The sequence below is a fragment of the Schistocerca piceifrons genome, unplaced genomic scaffold (genome assembly GCF_021461385.2).
Source record: "Schistocerca piceifrons isolate TAMUIC-IGC-003096 unplaced genomic scaffold, iqSchPice1.1 HiC_scaffold_2510, whole genome shotgun sequence".
NCBI lineage: Eukaryota > Metazoa > Arthropoda > Insecta > Orthoptera > Acrididae > Schistocerca > Schistocerca piceifrons.
Genome location: NW_025728455.1, coordinates 1,667,841 through 1,683,375, shown reverse-complemented (window position 1 = coordinate 1,683,375; position 15,535 = coordinate 1,667,841). Strand labels below are relative to the sequence as shown.

Genomic DNA, 15,535 nt, shown 5'->3' with positions numbered 1-15,535 from the left:
GCAAAGAGCCTGCAGTAGGTGAGACCTGCTTCACAGTATCGAAGATGGAGAATTGCTCGTAGCTCTTAAGGTATACATTTACGACGCTATGTTTACTGAGACTTTTTTACTTCTAGTGTCGTGTACTTTGAACTACATGCGTTTACACTAGTAATTATGATCCACAATATATATATATATATATATATATATATATATATATATATATATATATGTGTGCGTGTGTGTGTGTGTGTGTGTATAGATTATTATAACTATGATGATGTTTGGCGTCCCTTCTCTGGGTGATCCGCGATCTACATGACTGTATGCAGGCAGGAGGTCTTCTCAAGTACCGCTCCACCCCACAACTACGGCCTGCTGTAAGCACCACGCAGTCTGACTCACCATGTCAGCTAAGTACGTTCACCGGCCATTGGAAAACACTGGTAGCTGTACAAACCACTGCTCGAAATAACAGAGGGCACTGGAAAACTAATACAGCTGTTGGAAACGGCTGTAGCTGTTCAATGCACACCAGTACATACCGACAGGAATTGCAGAGAGTATACACTGGAGCGCCAAAGAAAGTGGTGTGGACAACACCGACATTGGGCCGTTGATGACTGGAGACATGTTTTCTGGTCGGACGACTCTCGTTTCAAATTGTATCGAGTGGATGAACGTGTACGAGTATGGAGACAACCTCACGGATCCATGGATCCTGTATGTCAGCAGTGGACTGTTCAAGCGGGTGGAGGCCCTCTACTGACGTGGACCATGTGCAGTTGGAATGATATGGGACCACTGATGCGTCTAGACACGACTCTGACAAGTGACACGCACGTAAGGATCCTGTGTGATCACCCACATCCATTCATGTCCATTGTGCGTTCCGACGGACTTGAAAATTGCAGCAGGGCAATGTGACGCCCTCGCGTCCAGTATTGCTACAGAGCGGCTCCAGGAACACTCTTATGAATTTAAAATCTTCCGCTGGCCGCCAAACTCTTCAGACATGAACATTACTGAGCATATCTGGGATGGCTTGCAACGTGCTGTTCGGAAGAGACCTCCGTCTCCTGGTACACTTACGGATTTACGGACAGCCCTGCAGGGTTCACGGCGTCAGTCCCCTGCAGCACTGCTTCAGATACTAGTCGAGTCGACGCCACGCCGTGTTGCGGCGCTTGTGCTTGCTTGCGGGGGCCCTACACGATATTTGGCTGCCGTGCCATTTCTTTGGCTTTTCAGTGTAAAAGACATCAAAAAAGCGTTCATGCTTAACAGGTGTTATGTGCGGGTTTCATGGAGAACACATTAGCGATAATCTGCTTCGCGCCGGCCGGTTGTTCTTTCTTTCTACAAACGTTCTGCCATTCAGACTGCCGATGCCGCCTGAGAATGCTCGTATTGTCGGCATTAGGAGGCGCTTAACTGAGTCGCTGATGATACCTGCTCAGTACTGTCATGACAGACGGATCAATTGTAACACGCAGAATGCCGTTCGCCATTTTCGCTTATGACACGGAAATTTATATTTGTCTGTCACTGCGCATGCACCGAATTCCGATTCCTTGACCCTGCAAAAAGATCGCAATCTTCAACAACCTTCTGCAATTTCTTTCGTTCTGATTGATCTACACGGGTAATTTGCAGGCTTTCCCAAAAATACTTCAAGATATCGTCTCGCCTGAAAAACAGATTAGACAAAGTCCATAGATCTGTAGACTTGAAACTGAGGTGTCGGTTTCCTCTAAAAAACTCAGTTCTAATAAACGTAGTCCTTCAAAGGAAGCTTGAGTCTCATTTCAAACAGGCACCCCATACGTTCAATTATAGGTGATGGTGACTTCGGTCTACCCTCGATACGTTGGAAAAAAATGTATGTTTACAGTCGGTGGCATGCAAGAAACTTATTTCGAAATACCACTGAATGCTTTCTTAGAAAACTATTTCGAACTGTTAGTTCAGGAGCGCACTCGAAGTGTTAATGGTTGCGAAACTATATTTTAACTCTTAGCAACAAATAATGGTGAGCCAATAGAGAGCACAATGGCGGATACACAGATTAGTGACTACAAGGCTGTTGTAGCGAGACTGAATACCGTGGCAGCCTATTCTTCACGGAGTGCTGCATTAAGGAAAGGTATCGATGTCAGTCGGTGAGGCTGGGCACGAAGTCGGTGTTCCAAAACATCCCAAAGGTATTCTGTAGGATTCAGGTCATGACTCTGTGCAGCCCAGTCCATTACAAGGATGTTATTGTCGTGTAGCCACTCCGCCACAGGCCGTGCATTATGAACAGGTGCTCGATCGTGTTTTAAGCGTAAATCGCCATCCCCGAACTGCTCTTCAACAGTGGGAAGTACAAAGATGCTTAAAGCCGGCCGGAGGGGCCGAGCGGTTGTAGGCGCTACAGTCTGGAACCGCGCGACGGCTACGGTCGCAGGTTCGAATCCTGCCTCGGGTGTGGATGTGTGCGATATCCTTAGGTTAGTTAGGTTTAAGTAGTTCTAAGTTCTTGGGGACTGATGAACTCAGGAGTTAAGTCCAGTAGTGCTCAGAGCCATTTGAACCATTTTTGAAGATGCTTAAAACATCAGTGTTGGCGTGTGCTGTGACAGTGCCACGCAAACCAACAAGGAGTGCAAGCCCGCTTCACGAATAACACGACCACACAATAACACCACCGCCTCCGAATTTTACTCTTGGCACTACACACGCTGGCAGATGACGTTCACCGGGCGTTCGCCATACCCACACCCTGCCATAGGATCGCCACATTGTGTACCGTGATTCGTCACTCCACACAACGTTTTCCCACTGTTCAATCGTCCAATGTTGACGCTCCTTACACCAAGCGACGCGTCGTTTGGTATTTACCGGCGTGATGTGTGCCTTATGAGCTGCCGCTCGAGTACGAACTCCAAGTTTTCGCACCTCCCGCCGAACTGCCACAGTACCTGCAGTGGATCCTGATGCAGTTTGGAATTCCTGTGTGATGGTTGGATAGATGTCTGGCCATTACACGTTACGACCCTCTTCAACTGTCAGGGGTCTCTGCCAGTCAACAGACGAGATCGGGCTGTACGCTTTTGTACTGTGCGTGCCCCTTCACGTTTCCACTTGACTATCGCATCGGAAACAGTGGACCTAGGGACGTTTAGGAGTGTGGAAATGTCGCGTACAGACGTATGACACAAGTGACACCCAATCACCTGACCACGTTTAAGGTCGGTGAGTTTCGCAAGGCGCCCCATTCTGCTCTCTCACGATGTCCAATGACTACTGAGGTCGCTGATGTGGAGTACCTGGCAGTAGGTGGCAGCACAATGCGTCAAATATGAAACACGTATGTTTTTAGGGATGTCCGGATACTTCTGAGCACATAGTGCACATGCAAAATACATCTACTTAAAGAAGCAGATAAAAGTCCGCTTCACGCAGTCTCCACTCTTTTCGATCTCAATATCTAAATACAGACAAGACGGGGTTTGAATGCTAGGAAATGGCATGGACCGCAGTTGAGCGATGCTTATCAAACAGTTTCCCCATGATACACAAAACATATCAGAACGGTGTAGCAGAAGCAACAGAAAAAAACCACGCAAATTTTTAAAAGAAGGAAAGAACACCTAGATCGTCAAAGTTTTACAGAAGCTCGAAATTTAGCGGGAACCTCGATGGGATATGTCTTGAATAGTTTTCTCAAAATCTGAAAGAAAACAGAGAGATTCCGGTCATATGTAAAGTACAGTAGCAGCAAGACGCAATCAATACCTTCACTGCGCGTTAACAATGGTGGTGTTACTGATGACAGTGCCAGTAAATAAGAGTTACTAAACATCGTTTTCCGACATTCGTTCACCGAAGAAGTCGAGGTAAATATACCAGAATTCGAATAAAGTTGTCAACATGAGTAACTTAGAAGTAGTTGTCCTCGCTGTAGCGAAGCAGCTCAAATCTATTAAGAAACGGAACTCTTCTAGTCCCGACTGTATACCAGCCAGGTTCCTTACAAAGTATGCTGATGCAACAGTTCGGTACTTAGAAGTCGCATACAGCCACTCCCTCCACGGAAGATCCGTACCCGAAGACTGGAAAGTTGCACGAGTCACACCAGTACTAAGAACGGAAACAGGAGTAATCCTGTGCATTACAGATCCACATCAGTAACGACGATTTGCGGAATGATTTTGAAGATGCACTGTGTTCGAACATTATGAATCACCTGGAAGAAGGCGTTTTATCGAGAGATAACTAACACATATTCAGTAAATATCGTTCTTGTGAAGAAACAACACGCTCTTTATCCTCACGAAGTAATAACTGCTATCGAAAGGGGATGTCAAATTGATTTAATATTTTTATATTTTCAGAACGCTTTAGACACTGTTCCTCACAGGCGGAATATTATCAAATTACGTGTGTATGGATTATCGTCTCAGTTGCGCGAGTGGATTCGTGATTTCATGTCGGAAAGCTCATAGTTCGTAGTAATCGACGGAAACTCATCGAGTAATTCCCAAGGAATATTTATAGGACCTCTGTTGTTCCTGATCTACATGAATCATTTAGGAGACAATCTGAACAGTCCACAAAGATTTTTTCATCTGCATCTACATCTACACGGGTAAATCACATTTAAGTGATTGGCAGAAGGTTTATCGAACCACTTTGACAATAATTCTCTATTATTCCAATCTCGTACAGCGCGGAGAAAACGAACACCTATATCTTTCAGTGCTAATTCTGATTTCCCTTATTTTATTATGGTTTTCGTAGGTCAGCGTAAGCAAAATATTTTCACATTCTGAGGAGAAAGTTGCTGATTGAAATCTCATCAGAAGATTCCGTAGCAACGAAAAACGCCTTTGTTTTAATGATGTCCAGCCCAAATCCTGTATCATTTCAGTGACACTCTCTACCATATTTCGCAATTATACAAAACGTGCTGCCCTTCTTTGAACTCTTCTGATGTACTCTGCAATCCTATCTGGTCCTTGGGATCCCACACCGCGCAGCAGTATCCTAAAAGACGACGGACAAACGTAGTGTAGGCAGTCTTTTGAGTAGACCTGTTACTTGTTCCAAGTGTTTTGCCAATGAAACGCAGTCTTCGGTCAGCCATCTTCACAACATTTTCTGTGTGTTCCTTCCAATTTAAATTGTTGATTATTGTGATTGCTAGTTATATAGTTGAACTTAACGGTGCTTAGATATGACTGATTTATCGTGTAACCGAAGTTTAACGAATTCCTTTTAGCACTCATGTGGATGACCTCACACTTTTCATTATTTAGCGACAATTACCAATTTTCCCTCTATACAGATATTTTTTTCTAAATCGTTTTACAATTCGTTTGGATCCTCTGATAACCTCATTAGTCGATAAACATCATCTGCAAGGCGGCTGCTCAGACTGTGGCTCTGAGCACTATGCGACTTAACTTCTGAGGTCATCAGTCCCCTAGAACTTAGAACTAATTAAACCTAACTAACCTAAGGACATCACACACATCCATGCACGAGGCAGGATTCGAACCTGCGACCGTAGCGGTCACGCGCTTCCAGACCGAAGCGCCTAGAACCGCACGGCCACACCGGCCGGCGCTCAGACTGTCTCCCAAATAGTTTACGTATATGAGGAACAACAAAGGTCCGATAACACTACCTTGGGGAACGCTAGAAATCACTTCATTTTACTTGATGACTTTCCGTCAGTTACTACGAATTGCGACCTCTCTGACAGGAAATCACGAATCCAGTCGCATAATTGAAACGATATTCCGTCAGCACGCTATTTCACTACAAGCCACTTGCTGCTGATGCTGTAATTTATTATTGTCGTAAAGTCATCAGATGATCAAAAACAATTTCAAAATGATTTAGTCAAGATATTTGTGTGATTTGAAAAGTGGCAACTGACTCTAAATAATGGAAAGTGTGAAGTCATTAACATGAGCAGTAAAATATGTCCGCGAAATTTCAGTAACACGATAAATTGCGGAAATATAATTGAGTTACACAATTAGAGATTAGGATTACGAGTAAATTAAATTGGAAATCTCACATAGGTAATGTGTGTGGGAAGGCTAACCAAAGGCGTCTATTTATTGGCAGAAGATTATAAAACTGGAGCAGGTCCACTTGAGAGACTGCCTACACTACACTTGTCCGTCCTGTTCCGGAATATTGCTGTATTGAGTGGGATTCTTACCAGGTAGGATTGACGGACATCGTAAATGTCCAAAGAAGGGCACTCGTTCTGTATTAGCACGAAATAGGGGAGAGTGTGCCACGGATATAATAGCCGGCCGGGGTGGCCGAGCGGTTCTAGGCGCTACAGTCTGGAACCGCGCGACCGCTATGGTCGCAGGTTCGAATCCTGTCTCGGGCATGGGTATGTGTGATGTCCTTCAGTTACTTAGGTTTAGGTAGTTCTAAGAAGTCCCATAGTGCTCAGAGCCATTTGAATCACTTGAACGGATATAATACAGGAATTGGGGTGGCTGTCATGAAAAAAAAAGACCTTTCACGTTAAGGCAGGTTATTCTCATGAAACTGCAATCACCAGCTTTCTCCTCAGAGTATGGGAATATCTTTTTTGGCGCCCACCTACACAGAGAAGACGAAGAGAAATCAGGGTTCACATGGAAAGATTTAAATGTTCATTTCTCCCGGAAACTGTTCGAGAGTGGAACACTATCCACGTAACTTGAAGGTACAATGTAGTTCGATGAACTGCTTAAATGTGAACTGTAGAGTGATCATACAGATGTAGACGTATGATGTACTCCTTCGCTGGTGGGCTGCGAACGTTTGACAGCACTACATGTAAGTCAAACAGCCTGTTTGCAGATAATAACTGTGTACGGCGTAACGTCAAGTGAGTCGACACTGTACGAAGATGTACTCACCGAGGTCTTGGCAGTACGTCTCCCACATCAGTCCATCGCCGTAACTCATTTCGTCGGTGACGTTGGCGACGTGGTTACAGACACAGTCGAGCACCGAGGTGTTATTTGCTGCCAGCAAAACCAGCAGCGAAGTAGCTACGCCCGCTGGGTCCATTGTCAGCTACTCACGCAGAGGTGGGAACGAACACACGCGGTGCGTACCGCAGGGAGCACTGACTGAGTGTGCGCTACGTGCAGCGGAAGTGTTTCCGCAGGAAGGTTAAACCGCAGGAAGCGTGACGTCTCCCACCCGTGACTCGCTCATTTTTCCCTTTACCTTACCAGACATCAACTGCGGACACGCATTCGTCACAAAAGAGTATTTGTTTCACAAATACGCCTGCAACGTGGGCTTACGACGACATCGAGTTACACTAAGAGACTTGTAGCAGATGTCCAGGCGTACTGGTTTACTATTCCGACACAAAAATCTCATGACGTGCCAGTCTTTAATAATGAATTGGGAACTGATGCATATTCAAGTGCCAAAGAAACTGGTACACCTGCCTAACATCATGTAAGGCACCAGCGAACACGCAGAAGTGCCACATGCGCTCGACTAATGTCTGAAGCAGTGCTGGAAGGAATGAACACCATAAATCCGCAAAAGGGAGTGGAGATATCTTCTGGGTAGCACGTTGCAGCACATACCAGATGTGCTCAGTGATGTTCACGTCTGCAGAGTTTGGTGGCCAGCGGAGGTGTTTAAACCCATAAATGTGTTTCCGAAGCCACTCTGTACTAATTCTCGACGTTTGGGTCGTCGCATTGTCCTGCTGGAATTGCCCGAGTCCGTCCGAATGCAAAGTGGACATGAATGGATGCAGGTCATCAGGCAAGGTGCTTACGTACGTGTCACCCGTCAGAGTCGTATATAGACGTATCAGAGGTCCCATATCACTCCAAGTACACATGCCCCACATCCTTACAGAGCCTCCACCAGCTTGACCCCTCGCTACTGACATGCAGGGATTCATGAGGTTGTCTCCATACCTGTACACATCTATCCGTCGCTAGAACTTGAAACGACACTCGTCCGACCAGGTAACATGTTTCCAGACATTAACAGTCCAACGTCGGTGTTGACGGGCCCTGACGAGGCGTAAAGCTTTGTGTTGTGCCGTCATCAAGGGTAGACGAGTAGGCCTTTGGTTCCAAAAGACCATATCGATCATGTTTTGTTGAATGGTTCGCACGCCGATACTTGTTGATGGTGCAGCATTGAAATCTTCAGCAATTTGCATAAGTGTTGCACTTCTGTCACGTTAAACTATTTTCTTCAACCGTCGTTGGTACCGTTCTTGCAGGATGTTTTTCCGGCCGCAGCGATGTCAGGGATTTGATCTTTTACCCGATTCCTGATATTCACGGCACACTCGCGATATGATCGTATGGGGAAAACTCCCCACTTCATAATCTACCTCGGAGATGCTGTGTCCCATCGCTCGTGCGCCGACTATAGCACCACGTACAAACTCACTTAAATGTTGATAACCTGCCACTGTAGCTGCAATAACCAATTTAATGATTGCGCCAGACACTTGTTGTCTTACATAGGAGCTGCCGACCGCAGCTCCGTGTTCTGCTTATTTACATATCTCTGTATTTGAATAAGCATGCCTATACCGGTTTCTTTCGCGCTTCATTGTAGATCTGCAAAGGGCGTTCAAAACGTTTTGCACAATGGTCGCAAATTTTTTTATTTTTTGCAAGAGGAGAGTTAAATTTTTTGTGAACATACTTGGAACATTCAGCTATAAGTTGGTGTATAAAAGCATTTCCTTTCATTTACAGGTGAGCCATAATGGACCGTGAAGTAGATGTCAGGTGGCGACTACGGTCGATGATGGAGTTCCCCTTTCAAAACAGGCCATGACTCTGCCACATTGATTCACAGGAAGTTTCTCCCTGTTAATGGGCAGGGCACTGTGAATCGCAGCAGTATCCAGCGGTGGTTGCAGAGGTTTAAAGAAGTTGATTTCTCTCTACTGGACAATCCACGGTGCGGTAGACCATCGACGGCAGTGAGTGACGTGAATAAGGAGACCATTGATCAAATCATCCAAAATGACAGATGTTTGACGACACGACAGATTGGTGAAATGACTCGTTGTCATTGGGTAGTGTGGTATCACTGGTACAGTCACTAGGGTACAGAAAAGTCTCTGCACGTTGGGTACCTACAATACTGTCAAGCGGAATGAAAACGATGAGGAAGAATGTGTGCTAGGGTCTCATGAAGACCTTCACTGAAGAGTGGAAACAGTGTCTTGACGGCGTCATTACACAGGATGAAACATGGTTGTTTTTGTCCGAACCTGAGAGCAAAGTCCAATCCATGGAGCGGCGCCATCCAGGTTCCCCTCGGAAGTAGAAACAAAGACGTTCACGAACAGCAGGGTGAAAGGTGATGGCCTCGTTCTTCTGGGATCAGTGTGGTGTCGTTTTCATCGACTTTTTGGAACCTAGCTCCTCAGTTAATCGGGACCATTACTGTCAATGGACAAGCTGGGGTGTGCCATCAAGACCCACAGACCACAGCTTCAGCGTCAGTTCTTCAGACTACACCGTGACAATGCCAAACCCCATACAGTTCTTATGCCTCAGAAAAAAATCAGGACAATGGGTTGGAAAATTGTTCCTCATCCTCCCTACAGTGCGGACTTGGCTCCATCTGATTTTTACCTCTTTGATCGTCAGAAGGCCCGCCTGCGCGGTAAAACATTTGATAGTGGGACTTATTTCCTGTGTCACGCGATGGTGTGAAAGTCAATCCCCAGAATTTTACCAAAGTGCATTTACATCATGGAAAGAACGTTGGGCCAGATGCGTCGCAGCTGATGGAGGCTACATAGTGTAGGCTCAATGTAGAGCTAAATGTTCCAAGTATGTTCACAAAAAATTTGATTCTCCACCTGCAAAAAATAAAAAAAAAATCAAAGACGGCTGTGCAAAACTTTTTGAACGCCCTTTGTGCATTAAATGTATTCTAAATTGGGAATATGGACAACCATAAGCTGTGGAGTGGAGTGACGACAGTGAAAGTTTGTGCCGGACCGGGACTCGAACCCGGACGTCCCACTCGTCGCGAGTGGCCGCCTTACCGTTAGGCTATCCGAGCGAGACCCGCGGCCAGCCGCAAACACCTTTTTTGTTGTCAACCATGTGTCTGTAAGCTGTACTCTTACCTCCATTATGTGTATTCCAACATAGGGGAGACGTTTCTGTATAAAGTCGCCTGCCTACAGTCGGATGATGAATACGACATTGCAGAACCTGTGTTATTCCGAATTACGATGTAGGCACGTCGAAACAAGCTTCACGTTGTAATTCGGAATAACACAGGCACTGCAATATCGTATCGTTTTATAAACCCGTCGATAACTGCGTTTGTAACAAAAATAAATTTTTTGATCAGAATGATTGTTGATGAACATGTTATGCAGGAAATACGCTAATGAGCGAACACATGACCACCACGGCAGTCCGGGAAGTTGATTGCCGCCAGGTACCGCTTAGTGTGTGTATATATTGTAGTAAGTGTGAGGTGTCGAGATGGCTACTATTGGCGAGAAAACTGCGCTATTAGGATATTAGTTGAAAAGAGAAAGCCGCCACATCAGCTGGGGGGGGGGGGGGGAAGGGGAGAGTAGGTGGTGGTTGTGAGGGGAGGGGTGGAGAGGGGGGGTACGCCTCGGGGGGATTCCTTCGAAATGGAGAAAGCTGCACCCCTATAGGCGGATCTGAAAATCGCAACACCAAGGAGCTGTTCTGCAACTGAAACGTAAGTTGGGAGGCGTCTTTCTGCTTCGGAATGATGATGTCTATCCAGATTTAAGAGCAGTGCCAGTCGCACAAGAGTGTGGCTAGCAGCGCCTCTATGGGGATGCAAATCAAGTTTCGTTTAAATACTTTCTGCAACGTTCGTGAGCGTTAATTACCTTTGAAACTGTCCGCCCCCGGTAGCTGAGTGGTCAGTGCGACAGAATGTCAATCCTACGGGCCCGGGTTCGATTCCCGGCTGGGTCGGACATTTTCTCCCCTCAGGGGCTGGGTGCTGTGTTGTCCTAATTATCATCATTTCATCCGCATCGACGCGCAAGTCGCGAAAGTGGCGCCAAATCGCAAGACTTGCGCCTGGCGAACAGTCTACCCGACGGGAGGCCCTAGTCACATGACATTTCATTTATCTTTGAAACTGGACTTTGCGAATTGATGTTTGTCAAGAACGCCTCTAAGGCGACAAAAGCGTCCGTTATCATCACTGTTGCTGAAAGAGGTTGTGTATTAGGGCTACAAGAAGGTCCGTGTTCCTTGTGCAACGTTACAGGAAAACTTGGCCGGAATGTTGCCACTGTACATCATTGTTGCCACAAGCGGTCACGACAATGTACTGCGGACCCAAGAAGATTGGACTCCACACGGCCTCGTGCAACTACAGAGAGGGAAAACAATTGTGTTTGTCGTATGGCTCTGGCGTACCGTACTGCATCTGCAGCTGCAGCTTAGGTGGTAGTTGGCACCACAACGACACAATGAGCTGTTACAAAGTGGTTACTTCAAGAACACGTCCGAGGTGGATGTCTTGTAGCGTGCATTCTACTACCCACAGACCAGCGACATTGGAGAGTTGAGTGGTGTCAAGCGAGAACTCAGTGGAGCGCAGCAGGGTGGAGGTGTCGTGTGTTTCCTGGTGGAGGCTGGTTCCACCTCGGTGCCAGTGATGGCCGGAGTCGACTAGGAGGAGGCGACTTGAGTGCCTGCAGCCGACCCGCCTGCCTGCTAGACACGCGGGGTTACGGTCTGCAGTGTGGCTTCGTGTGAAGGCTGGATCACTCTCGTGGTTACTCAATGCACCCTGACTGCTAAGTTGTACGCCAGTCTGGCGATTCGACCTGTTCTGCTCGGAAGCGACCTCCGAGTTCTGCTTTGATGCCGTGAGGCAATATGCGAATGAACTATTTACTGAACTCTGCATTCCGTTATAAATTTCCCAACGTGATTCTTATGCACTTAATGATACCAAGGTAATGCTGTTCCTTATCTATATAAACGATTTCGGAGACAATTGATGAATCGTCTGAGGTTCTTTGTAGATGAGCACTATGGGACTTAACTTCAGACGTCATCAGTCCCCTAGAACTTAGAACTACTTAAACCTAACTAACCTAAGGACAGCACACACATCCATGCCCGAGGCAGGATTCGAACCTGCGACCGTAGCACTCGTGCGCTTCCAGACTGAAGCGCCTAGAACCGCTCTGCCACTCCGGCCGGCTTGTTTGTAAATGATGCTGTCATTTACCATCTAGTAAAGTCATTAGAATATCAAAACCAATTTGCAAAACGATTAGAAAAGATATCTGTATGTTGCGAAAATTGGCAGTTGACCCTAAATAATGAAAAGTGTGAGGTTCTCCACATGAGTGCTAAACGGAATCGGTGAAACTTCGGTTAGACGATAAATCAGTCACATTTAAAGGCTGTAAATTCAACTAAACACCTAAGAATCACAATTAAGAACAACATTAATTGGAAACCATACATAGGAAATGTTGTGGGTAGGTGAGCCAAAGACTGCGTTTTATTGGCTGAAGATGCCACAGATCTACTAGAGAGACTGCCCGCACCACACTTGTCCGTCCTCTTCTGGAGCGCTGCTGTACGGTGTGGGATCCCTACCAGACAGAATAAACGGACTACATCGAGAGTGTTCAAAGAAGAGCAGCACATTTTGCATTATCGAGAAACAGGGTAGACAGTGTCACTGACACGATACAGGATTTGGGGCGGATATCATTAAAACATAGGCGTTTTTCGTTGCGGCAGAAACTTATCACGAAATTTCGATCACCAACTTTCGCCTCAGAATGCGAAAATATTTTTTGACGCCGACCTACACGGGAACAAGCTATCATCATAAAATAAGGAAATCAGAGCTCGCTCAGAAGGATATACGTGTTCGTTTTTTCCGCACGCTGTTTGAGACTGGAATAATAGAGGATTATCGTGAAGGTGGTTCGATAAACTCTTTGCCTGGCACGTCAATGTAATTTGCAAAGTATCCCTGTAGGTGTAAATATAGATTAAGGGTTTACTACGAGTGATATTACGGACTTAAAAGGCCGTCTATGGTTCTTTCACTTGCTTGCATAAACTGTGATAATAATTAATTTAATGCATGAAACTTCCTTGCACATTAAAACTGTGTGCCGGACCGAGACTCGAACTCGGGACCTTTGCCTTTCGCGGGCAAGTGCTCTACCAACTGAGCTACCCAAGCACGACTCACGCCCCGTCGGTAGGTAGGTAGGTGGTTAGTGTTTAACGTCCCGTCGACAACGAGGTCATTAGAGACGGAGCCCAAGCTCGGGTTAGGGAAGGATTGGGAAGGAAATCGGCCGTGCCCTTTCAAAGGAACCATCCCGGCATTTGCCTGAAACGATTTAGGGAAATCACGGAAAACCTAAATCAGGATGGTTGGAGACGGGATTGAACCGTCGTCCTCCCGAATGCGAGTCCAGGGTGCTAACCACTGCGCCACCTCGCTCGGTCACGCCCCCTCCTCACAGTTTTACTTCTGCCAGTATCTCGTCTCCTAGCTTCCAAACTTCACAGAAGCTCTCCTGCAAACACAGGAAGTTTGGAAGGTAGGAGACGAGGTACTGGCAGAAGTGCAGCTGTGAGGAGGGGGCGTGAGTCGTGCTTGGGTAGGTCAGTCGGTAGAGCACTTGCCCGCGAAAGGCAAAGGTCCCGAGTTCACTCATCAAACAACAGCGGACAATTGATACACTCGTTAATATTTCTGTCAAACTGAATTCCTGCCTAGTGCATGTCCCACTAAGGTCTCGTTTTCAAGACCCAACGTGAAATGCCTCCCCCTTGTTTTCTAACACAAGATTTTCTAAGAAGATAGTAATAATTCAACATTATTGTAAAATGAATAGAGCACATCCACAACTCAAAATATCTACAAAAATAATAACAATAATAATAATACCATAACTAGTAATGAGTAAATTTTCCATAAAATAACTTTTTTTTGCTAATTTTTCTCTGTAAATAACTAGATCGTACAATCAATGCTTATTCCCAATCTATTCTGCCACACGTACAGATGTAGTGTACAAAGACTCAGAAAAAGCTAAACTGCAACAATAAACAGTGCAAGAAACAACTAACGAAATGTGACTGACAGACTCTCGAAATATATATATATAAAAAAAGCACCAAATGAAATAATTACCTGGACAGTACAGTAACAGAAAAATAAAAGCAAAGACTGGATTGTCTCGTCTTTAGAAGTAAAACGCGAACTGTAATTGTAAAACGAAAGTTGTTATTTTGTAAATAAAAGTCTATATACGTTCAAAAAAAAAAAAGTTCGAGTCTCGGTCCGGCACACAGTTTTAATCTGCCAGGAAGTTTCATATCAGGGCACACTCCGTTGCAGAGTGAAAATCTCATTCTGGAATTATTTTATGCCTGTTTGTTTTCAATGTTGTTACTTTCTTTTTTCTTACCTCAAATTCTTTGCGATGTAACTTGTGGCTATTTAATTCGCGTGAGCTGCTATGAAATTTTATTGTATGTATGTGTATTATCTTTCTTTTCTGCCATACATTCTTTGCTTTAGGAATAAACCTCATTGCCTTCATATGTAGCGTCTGTGACTTAGCTATGACGTCGGTCAAAGCCATAGAGTAGAAAAATCTCTGCAGTGTGCACTGCGTGATGCTCACGTTGTCAACATTAAGCAGCAATCATCACGTGATCTCGGCATGACTCTTTTTAAGAACAGTTCATCTTGGCCATTGAGTCCCGCCAAACGTTGCACAATGCATTTCAAATGGCGGCATTCAGTCAAGTCGTCAACAGACCGTCACATCTCGTCACGTCACGGCAGGTCAACGATTTTCGGGAAGAAAATGTTGACAGTGTCATCGTCTGCTAACATCGTAAGTTAACCTATTTTGCCGCACTCACGCGTGTTATAGTAGTGGATATTGTGCTTTGTATCTTCTTAATATTTCTTTTTATTATTGTGCTTTATTTTCGTGGCAAATTGTAAATGTTTCATGCCGACTTGCAAATTTTTGCATTGGATGTTTTTACACAAGCAGTGTGAGATATCCGAAAGCGACAAAATTATTTATGTTTGACAGTAACAGAACAGATGCTCACTTTCCCACAGCACAGAAATGTCGACGTTTTGAAATGTTGTTTCATGTCTTAGCACAAACAAAACTGATCAAGAACATACCTTATGAGGTTTTCTTTGGCCATTAACAACTTTGTTTCCTCAGTTGCAATACTATACTCTCACACGGACTAAGCGAATTGACGTTACATGAGATAACAGACAGTGTGAACACACGCTGACGTGACGGTGCAGTGAGACGACGCCCGCTCATTTTACTCATCTAAGCTGAGAGAAGAATTTATTCCAGGTATCGAATGCAAATTGTTATGGCGTCTACAAAACACCTGTCCCAAATACACAGCACATACGAAGGGACCCTGTCGGTACTAAGGATATGGCGGCATTCCAACTTTGTGGGACGTTTTACGGACAGACATACGCCGCCCCGAAA

General features: G+C 45.3%; 1 protein-coding gene across 1 annotated transcript in view; it reads right to left on the bottom strand.

Moving 5' to 3' along the window:
* LOC124743682 overlaps positions 1-7,056 on the bottom strand; it is a 125,439-nt gene extending 118,383 nt beyond the window's left edge. Inside the window, exon 1 of the mRNA XM_047248858.1 lies at positions 6,903-7,056. Coding sequence (XP_047104814.1) covers positions 6,903-7,056 — 154 coding nt within the window. The remainder of the gene's footprint in view (positions 1-6,902) is intronic.
* Between the last annotated feature and the right edge of the window lie 8,479 nt (positions 7,057-15,535).